The 10,655-nt window shown below is 41.4% G+C and overlaps 1 protein-coding gene across 1 annotated transcript; it reads left to right on the forward strand.

Annotated features, from left to right (window-relative positions):
* The first annotated feature begins 4,149 nt into the window (after positions 1-4,149).
* LOC121971732 (polyol transporter 5-like) lies at positions 4,150-5,985 on the forward strand. The gene is made up of 2 exons (XM_042523143.1): positions 4,150-4,360; positions 4,465-5,985. Exons 1-2 carry the CDS (start codon positions 4,225-4,227, stop codon positions 5,889-5,891), a joined length of 1,563 nt encoding a protein of 520 aa, XP_042379077.1. The 5' UTR covers positions 4,150-4,224; the 3' UTR covers positions 5,892-5,985.
* Positions 5,986-10,655: the final 4,670 nt, after the last annotated feature.

Consider the following 10,655-nt stretch of genomic DNA (forward strand, 5'->3'; position numbering starts at 1 on the left):
CTTTCTTTTAATCTTTTGTAGAAAGCTATAAAAGATTTAAATTTTAAACACTCTTTTAAAACCATGGTTTTCACATAAGGAAAGATTTTAAAAATAAAATAAAATCCCCTTTTAATTTATTGTGGCCGGCCACCTAAGCTTGGGCTCCAAGCTAGGGCCATCCACCACTTGAACCCATCTAGCCTTAGTTTGGTCGACCCTAGCTTGGGCTCCAAGCTTGGCTTGGCCGACTACCTTAAGGTGGGTAAGAAGTTGAGTTTGGGTGTATATAAGACTTTATAAATAAGAGGCTACGACAGGGATCGAGAGGAGGAATTGGTTTTGGTCTCCAGATGAACTTGAGCTTCCCGTGTTCGCCCCGAACACCCAACTCGAGTTCATCAATAATAACTCATTCCACTAAAGAGTTATTATTGAACTACCGCATCAATCTCATATTACTATATGAGCTCCTTGTTATCATGAGTGTGTTAATCTCCCTGTGTTTAAGATATCGAATGCCCACTAATTAAATGAGTTACTGACAACTCACTTAATTAGTATCTAACTCCAAGAGTAGTACCACTCAACCTTATTGTCATGTCGGACTAAGTCCACCTGCAGTGTTTACATGACAATCTTTATGAGCTCCTCTTGGAGACATCATCAACCTAGATTCCTAGGGCACAGTTTCCTTCTATAATTAACAACACACACTATAAATAATATTATTTCTCAACTTATCGGACCTATTGATTTATCGAACTAAATCTCACCCACTGATAAATTAAAGAAATAAGTACTAAATATATGTGCTTGTTATTATATCGGGATTAAGAGCACACACTTCCATAATAACAGAGGTCTTGTTCTTTTATTCAGTCGGTATAAAAAGAAACTACCTCAAATGGTTCTGCTTAATACACTCAGAGTGTACTAGTGTAATTTTATAGTCAAGATAAACTAATACCAAATTACACTACGACTATTCCAATGGTTTGTTCCTATCAATTTTAGTCGTGAGCTACTATTTATAACTTATAAAGAACTGATAGCATGATCTTCTGTGTATGACACCACACACTATGTTATCCACAATATAAATTAATTGAACAACTACACTTAGCATATCAATGTAGACATTTGACCAATGTGATTCTTTATTTCAAAATAAATATTTACAAAAAGCTAGGCTTTTAGTATACATTCTAACACCTTCCTCCAGAGCTACGAACAACAACTTCTACTATGACTGCTCTCGTGCGCACGCTGCTTCCAAGACACTCCTGTTACGCTGCGAAGCCTCTCCGACAACTAAGTGATTACGTTTTTATTTTATTGTTGCCGGTATTTTCATAAATTCTTGTACTTATTACGATTTATTAGTGATTGCCCAATGAAAGTACTCTCACGTGCGGGCCTTGGAGTAGGAGTTGCCGAAGGCTCCGAACCAAGTAAAATTGGTTTGTGTTAGCATTTTGTTTAAATTTTCTATTTCCGCTACTTACTCGATTTTCGAATTCTTAAAAGATCGCTATTCACCCCCCTCTAGCGCTTTCACGATCCAACAGCTACAACTTCTGGTAATTTGAGTTAATCTAAAACACAGAGTCCTCCTTGCGTATGGTTTGTTCCAATCAGCCTCTGAGATTGTGGGTCCTGAACATAACAATTAGATGAAGAAAAAGAGACTAGGTATCTAGACTCACCTAATTGACTAACAAAAAAAAAGATTTAAAGTAAAACTCGGAATATAATAAACATTAGTAAGAGATAAAGAAGATGTAACAATTGAACCAACCCCTACTAATGACATAGGAGTACCATCAGCAGTTACAATAGATATAGATGAATTGGGAGGAAAAGAAACAAAAAATGATACATTAGATGACATATGATGGGAGATACTAGAGTCCAAAATCCATAAGGATGGAAATATATCTGAAATACCAGACGACGACTAACCTATATGAGAGGAAGCTGACATGGCAGAGGGCTGTGAAGCAAAAAACTATTGAAACTACTCAAACATATATGAATCAGATTTCCATGAAGCATCTGCACGACCAGGCATGATGACAGAACGAATAATTCTCAGAATAACCAAACTATAAGGATACACATTTGTATGATCCGCAAAACTGATGTCAGGACGACCCGTGGTCATACAAAGAATCTGAGATAGAAAATGATGTCAAATGTAGAAATCAGTAGCATAGGACGTCGGTGTCAAAATCAGTAGAAAATGACGTTAGTGCTGAAATCGACAACATAGGGCTTTCGGTATCGAAATCTGTAGAAAAGAGCGTCGGCGTCGAAATTGACAGCACAGGACGTCGGCGCCGCAATCGGCAGAAAATAGCATCGGGACCAAAATCGGCAGAAAATAATGTCGACGCCGAAATCAATAGCAGAAGTAGGAGACGACAGTGGCAACAGGAAGCAATAACAAGGGACGGTAAAAAAAATTAGGTCGAAGGAGAACACTCTGATATCATGTAAAAATTAAGAGAAAAAAAATTAATCATATTATTAGAACTTAAAATTGATACAAAGTATAAGATATAGTTAAGTTAAAAAATCATAAATTCTATAAAAAAAAATTTTAAATTATCCTAAAAATTATAAAACAAATAAATATATAATCTAGTAATATTGACTCTATATTGATCAGTTCTAAATCATACCACATGGCTTATGTTGACCGGATTAAGAGCCACGTGGACTCGTGCTTACCTCCTCATAAGGGGATAACACATCTCGTTCCCATCTCCATCCAGACCCAACATATACAATTTATAGGATTCCAAAACCCACCTACAATGAAATAAAAAAAAAAAAACTAAATTCCAAGTAAAAAACCCTAGCGGATTAATTTATTTCAAGCTCCAAGAAAATCACATCGACGTGAGTTCAAAATATTCGCGCTAGTTTGACTGATAACACATGCGATCAAATACTGCCTTTAAATATATCAACCATTCGGTGACACATCCACGCATGCAATTGAATATGTACGATCAGTATAACAATTCCTTTATTGGACCAACTGACAATTATTGCTAGCAAAATATGTATATAATATATATCATCGAGATAATTATTTTAATTTAAGGTAGCGTCTGTGCGTTCATCACTGTGTAGGACAAAAACTGCATCAATTATGACCATCCGGCTAAGTTAAGCGGCGAGGCCAATGCTAGCTCATCTGGGATGAAGTGTCTGGCGAAGAAAGAGATCAAGTCTGAGACGTGTATAGATCTTAAAGCACTTCGATTCTAATGACAAGTTTGGGTTTTCCTTCTCAAATCCTTTGTTTTATCGACAACTTCTTTTGACAGACGCCTTACATTTATGTATAAACATATTGTTGTACGCCAGCACCATTCACACACTCAAACCTTCTTTTTTTCCTTTAATTTTCTAATGCGACTGTGACAGTGACTGTGACCGTTCATGTTCTCCGGTTTACAAGTCAAAGCAAGTAGCCGTCAGCCACTTGCATTTCACATAGTTGCGCCTCTCTACAGTACAACACAACAGGACTCAATTACGACGCGAAGGAGACAGCGCGATCCCAGTCCACCGTCGGCGTCCAAGTCAGCGCACGTGGTCAACGTTTACACAACTACCGGATAAAATCGAAATGACCGAATTATTATTTTCTTTTTACAAATTCAACATATCAAAAATTACCACATAATTAAATAAATCAAATTAATATAAAATTACCTAATTCAATTAATCGATCGATTATTTAACTTAAATCGAGATTTTACTAGCCACTAACGCTTAGTCGGCATTTATAATCCAATGAAAGACGTACACACAGCTGTTGTTTGCTGCTGGTGCTGCAGCGCATGGGGAAGGCGGGAAGCCATGACCCGATGAGCAGAAGGCATGGGCTTCAATAATAATTCGGGTGAAGACAGAGTAGCAGGTAGTGCAGTGCTAATTAATTCTAGATGATCAGCAGTAAGAGACAAGCTTTATCTTTAACAAAGATAATTAACATCGAGATAATTGGATTAAGGATAAACGAACAACGACGGTAGGTACGTGTGGCTTATATATGGATGCGGAAAACAAACAAATAAGAAATATGTAAGGAAAATTGAATAATATTTTTCAACCCTTTTTCTTCTATTTAAACGCAGCTCACCCCGTTCCGCTCCACTCCACCACGCTTCCTAGAGACTAGGAAATTAATTAAGGTATCTCCTTTCTCTTAATTTCTCAACGAGTATGGGGGAAAAGAAAGAGGGTGGAGAGCAGTTGTCGTCGGTGGAGAAGATGGTGGCGCCGCCGAAGCAAGGCCGCAACATGTACGCCATGGGTTGCACCATGCTGGCCTCCTTGGCCTCCATCCTGTTGGGCTACGGTACGTACGTCCGTGTGGTTGATCATGGATGATTTCTGTTTAAATTTGTCTTCGGCTTTGATTCTTGTTTGTGATCTAATGTTTCTGTTTGGGGATTGAATCAGATATCGGAGTGATGAGCGGAGCTCAAAAGTACATACAGAATGAGCTTCACATCAACGACACGCAGGTGGAGATTCTCCTCGGCATCCTTAATCTCTACTCTCTCGTCGGTTCCTTCGCCGCCGGATTCACCTCCGACAAGATAGGCCGTCGGTACACCATTGTCCTCGCCGCTGCCATCTTCTTCGTTGGGGCGCTGCTCATGGGCTTCGCTATGAATTATGCTTTTCTCATGTTCGGCCGCTTCGTCGCCGGCATCGGCGTTGGATATGCGCTTATGATCGCCCCCACCTACACAGCCGAAGTCGCCCCTGCCTCCTGCCGCGGCTTCCTCACTTCCTTCCCGGAGGTCTTCATCAACTCCGGCATACTCCTAGGCTACATCTCCAACTACGCCTTCTCCCATCTCCGGCAGTCCCTCGGGTGGCGATTCATGCTCGGCGTTGGTGCCATCCCGGCGGTTTTTCTCGGCGTCGGCGTGCTCGCTATGCCGGAGTCGCCGCGGTGGCTCGTCATGCGCGGCCGCCTCGGCGACGCCAAGGAGGTTCTCCATAAGACCTGCGACTCGCCGGAGGAAGCGCGGCTCCGTCTCGCCGACATCAAGCGGGCCGCCGGAATCCCGGAAGACTGCGACGAAGACGTGGTGGCGGTTCCCACGAAGAACAGAGACAACACGGGAGCCTGGAGGGAGCTGCTGCTGCGGCCGAGGCCGTCGGTGCGCCGTGTGCTGATCGCCGCCCTGGGGATCCATTTCTTCCAGCAGGCCTCGGGGATCGACTCGGTGGTGCTGTACAGTCCCCGGGTGTTTGAGGCGGCGGGGCTCAAGTCTGACAACGCGCAGCTGGGGACGACGGTGGCGGTGGGGTTCACCAAGACTCTCTTCATCCTGGTGGCAACCTTCTTCGTAGACCGCGTGGGGAGGCGGCCGCTGCTGCTCGGGAGCTTCGCAGGGATGATCGTGTCGCTGGCGGCGCTGGGGATCGGACTGACGGCGGTAGACAGGCACGGCGTTGGCGGGCACCAGCTACAGTGGGCGGTGGCGCTCAGCATCAGCTCCACGCTGGCCTACGTGGCGTTTTTCTCCATCGGCGCGGGGCCCATCACGTGGGTGTACAGCTCGGAGATCTTCCCTCTGCGCCTGCGGGCGCTGGGGGCCGCCATCGGGGTGGCCGTGAACCGGGTCACCAGCGGCGTCATCACCATGACCTTCCTCTCTCTCTCCCATGCCATCACGCTTGGAGGCAGCTTCTTCTTGTACTCCGGAATCGCCACGGTGGCATGGGTGTTCTTCTTCACGTTCTTGCCGGAGACGCGGGGCAGGACGCTGGAGGAGATGCAGGAGCTCTTCGGGGAGCAAAAGAAAACGGCGTCGCCGGAGAAGGAGAAGGAAGAAACCACCGGAGTCGAAATGGTGAACGGCGGTAATTAGTAGTACTAGAAAACACAAGGGCGCAATTTATCAATCAACTTTTAATTACTCGCTGTAAACACTATGCCAGCCAACAGGAAGCTTTGCAGTTCAATGCATGTTGTTAACACAGAGATTAGGATTTGAAAATAACAAAGTTAAAAACAACTATTGTATATTATATAATTCAATATAAATTAACTCTGCGAGACTATTTCGTCACATAATTAATAATTAATAATAATGTAAGTAATTTCTAATTAATTTCAATCAATTTAAATTTATTATATTTTACAATCGATATGAATCAATTAAGTGAAATAAGTAAATATATTGTTGGATTCCTACAACAAAATAAAATAGATAGTGCATATTTTATCTCCACTCTAATCATTGAGGATGGTTTCATTATACATTCATCCTCCTCTTCAATATCTGACCCTAGATCTACTGTAGTATTATTGGTGTCCTACAATATGTCATAATTACACGACTCGATATTGCTTTCATTCTGAATCGTACTTGTCAATTTATACATACTCCTACTAAACATCATTGGGAAGGTGTTAAGAGAATTCTTCGATATCTCAAAGACACTATTCTACATGGTCTTCTTTTATATCGTCAGTTTTCATGAGAGTTGATTGCCTACAGTGGTACAGATTTGGTTGGATCTTCCGAAGATAGACATTCTACTAATGGATATTTTATATTTCTTGGACGAAATCTTATTTTCTAGCTTTCAAAAAATCAACCTAGAGTCTCTCGCTCAAGTACTGAAGCTGAAGACAAAGCTATCGCTAACACAACGTCAGAAGTTATTTGGCTACAATCTCTTCTTTTGAAATTACATTTTTTCCCAACTGCTACGTCTAAAATGTGGTGTGATAATATTAGAGCAACTTATCTTGTGGCAAATCCTGTTTTTCATGCTTGTACCAAGCATGTAGAGATTGATTTTTCATTTTGTTCGCTAGAGTGTGACGACTCGACAACTTTCAGTTTCTTATATCTATATGGAAGATCAAATTACTGATATATTTATCAAGTCATTATCTAGACAACGTTTCACCAAGTTAACACTCAAACTCAACGTTCAGACACTCCCGTTGAGTTTATCGGGGGTAATGACAATAATGAAAATAATCTCTAATTGATTTCAATCAATTGATATTTATTATATTTATCACACAATCAAGATCGACATGAATCAATTAAGAAAAATAATATTTCAAATTTATTATATTACTATGTTTATAATTATTATGATTGTATGCCTAGATAATTTTATAAACAAGACTATTTTAGTAATAGGATTATCAAAAATTAAAGCTTTATATCAACAATTTCTCAAATTCAAATATGTTGGAGATCGATGATGCAGCACCCAGAGATTGGTTGAGCTTCTCAGTCAGTTCCTATAATGCTCTCACAAAAGACTCATCACTATCAGCTGGTAGCTTCGAGATATCAAATTAATACACATTGAGAATTCGAAAAACATACTTTGAAGTGGAGGGCTCTGAAGCATGAGAATTGATCCGATTAGTCATTGTCCCCGTTCAAGCCACTCTAGAGAGTCAGTGTCTTCAAAAATGGCGGACCACTTGTTCAGCCATCACTTTCTTTGACAGGTTAACCACACCACCACACGACTTGCATATATAATCTGGGAATCGAATGGAACCACATACTAGTTGTGGCGTGCCTCTACGATTGCCACAACGGATTCAGGCCAAGAGAAGATGATGATCGGGTAGACTATTAACTGCCACAAATGGACGCAAGGTTCACAAAAAAAGATATGTATTTATTCCACAATTCAGGAACGATCATGCAATTGTGGCCACATGGCTTCGATCTTATGGTTCCTTCGTGAAACAACTCCACCTAGGAATTATTGGCTAGTTTCAGTTTCTAATAGTGTGGGGCAGTCATGGAATGTTAAAGTTAATGTGTTATCACTTAAGTTTACTCATCACTAAGGTTACTTGCCCCCTAAGTTTCTAAGGTTACTTGCCCCCTAAGTTGCTAGGTTACTTGCCCCCTAAGTTTCTTTCAAGTCTATATAAAGGCTTTGTAATCAAAAGTTTAAGAATCAAGAAAAACTATCTATTTCTCCTCAAGAGCTCTACCAAAATACTTTCCAATTTCAACAGTTGGTATCAGAGCGTCCAGGTTCTACCAATCCAAATCTATGGCCAGCTCGAGTTTAACAAACATCAACCATCTCATTCCAGAGTTTAATGGCGAAGACTATGATTTCTGGTACGTGAAGATGAAGACCATCTTTCGATCTCTTAACCAATGGGAGATTGTGGAGAATGGAGTACAAGAGCCCGAGGAGGCCACTGCCCTCAATGAGGCCGGTCTGAAGAAATTAGAGAAGTCTCGACAAGCCGACGCAAGTGCTCTCTCAATCCTTCAAAGAGCAGTCACTAAGGCTATATTTCCCAGAATCATGCGAGCCAACACGGCTAAAGATGCGTGGGAGATCTTGCAGAGCGAATTTCAAGGAGATGTGAAAGTAAGAGCGATTAAGCTCCAATCACTACTCAAGGATTTCGAAAATGCCAAGATGCAGGAGAAAGAAATACTCATGGAATTCTCAACCAGAATCTTTGATCTGGTCAATATAATGAAATCTCATGGTGAAGATATTACAGATCAAAGGCTGGTACGCAAAATTCTCATCTGTCTTCCTGAGAAATATGATCCCATTATTGCCGTCATTGAAGAAACAAAGGACCTAACAACACTCACCGTTCAAGAAGTGATGGCGTCCCTAAAATCGTTCGAGCAAAGATTGTCCAGATATTCTGAGAAGCCAATAGAGGGTGCATTCCAATCAAAGCTCAAAATTGGTAACAACGAACGAGAAGGCCAATCACGATTTGGATGGAAATCAAGAGGACGAGGTGGACGTATCTCAAAAGGAAAAGGAAAAGACAACTCATCGAATTGCAGCAATTGCAATAAGCCAAATCACTCCGAGAAGGACTGTTGGTTCAAAGGTCAATCGAGATGCAAAATATGCAATCGATTTGGTCACCTCGCCAAAGATTGCCGAAATAGGAACACTTATCAGGCAAATCAGGTTGGAGAAAATCAAACAGCTGAGGAGACACATGGAACATTCTATGTATGTCACACGGCCACCAACAAGGAGCAAGGAAAATGGTTGCTGGACAGCGGATGTAGCAACCATATGACGCCGATCTCAGAAATTTTCTCTGAACTCGACATTAGCATCAATGCTCCTGTTCAGTTTGGAAACGGAGAGCAAACAAAGTCAAAAGGACTTGGGAAAATCGCCATCGAGACGAAGGAAGGACCGAGTTGCATCAACAATGTCTTGTGTGTGCCGAGCTTGAGTCAAAATTTACTCAGCCTCGGACAATTGGTGGAAAATGGGTACAAGCTCTGCTTCGATAACAATGAATGTGTTATATTTGACAGGAGAGATAAGTCAAAGGTGTTCACAAAGATCAAAATGGTCAATCGAAGCTTCGCTCTCAACATCAATTATGCCGACCTAAAAGCTCATCAAGCTTCTACCTCGGACTACCTGACATCAACCTTATGGCATCGACGACTCGGTCATCTCAATTTACAAAGCCTCAAAGAGTTATCTGGCAAGAGTATGGTGCAAGGACTTCCTCACATAGAAGGAAAGCAACATGTATGCGAAGGATGCGCGTTTGGAAAGCAACATCGATTACCTTTCCTAAAAGGAGTATCATGGAGAGCTAAAGAAAAGTTGGAACTTATCCACACCGACGTCTGCGGGCCGATGGACACCCTTTCTCATGCTCAGAATAGGTATTTCATTCTTTTCATCGACGATCACACTCGTATGACTTGGGTCTATTTCATGAGGCAGAAGTCCGAAGTATTCATGATATTCAAGAAGTTTAAGAGTCTCGTCGAAAAACAGAGTGGATGCTTCATCAAAACCTTAAGAAGTGACAGAGGCAAAGAATACACTTCTAAAGAATTTCACAATTTTTGTGAAGATGAAGGAGTAGAAAGGCAACTAACGGTAAGGTACACCCCTCAACAAAATGGTGTTACCGAGAGGAAAAACCAGACAATCGTTGAAATGGCAAAATCAATGATGCACGAGAAAGGTTTACCCAAAATCTTCTGGGCTGAAGCAGTCTACACAGCCGTTTATTTATCTAATCGATGCCCAACCACAGCCATACCAAACAAGACTCCGTTTGAAGCATGGAGTGGTAGAAGACCATCGGTGAACCATCTCAAGGTATTCGGAAGCATTTGCTATTCTCAAATTCCAAAACAGAAACGAAGCAAACTTGACGAATCTAGCGAAAGATGTATTTTTGTCGGCTACAGCACCATGAGCAAAGGTTATAGACTATTTAACCTACAGCTGGGTCAAGTTATTATTAGCCGAGATGTTCAAGTTGATGAAAATGCTTTATGGAATTGGGAAGAAAACAAAGTTGAAAAGAAAGACATTCTGATCAGTACTGACAAAGAAGATGAAATTGAGCCAAGCACACCAGATTCAAGCTCATCTCAACCCAACGAAGAAAGCTCAACTGATCCAACTTCATCAAACTCCTCATCCCCAAGCGCAACTCCAAAAAGGTACAGATCATTGAGCGATATATATGCTACATGCAATTATTGCTCAATTGAGCCTGAGAACTTTGCTGAAGCAATCAAAGAAGAACCATGGAAAAAAGCGATGGAGGAGGAAGTTCGTGTAATTGAAAAAAATCTGACATGACAGCTCGTCGATAAACCAAGAGACAA

Source organism: Zingiber officinale, chromosome 4A, assembly GCF_018446385.1.
Source record: "Zingiber officinale cultivar Zhangliang chromosome 4A, Zo_v1.1, whole genome shotgun sequence".
NCBI lineage: Eukaryota > Viridiplantae > Streptophyta > Magnoliopsida > Zingiberales > Zingiberaceae > Zingiber > Zingiber officinale.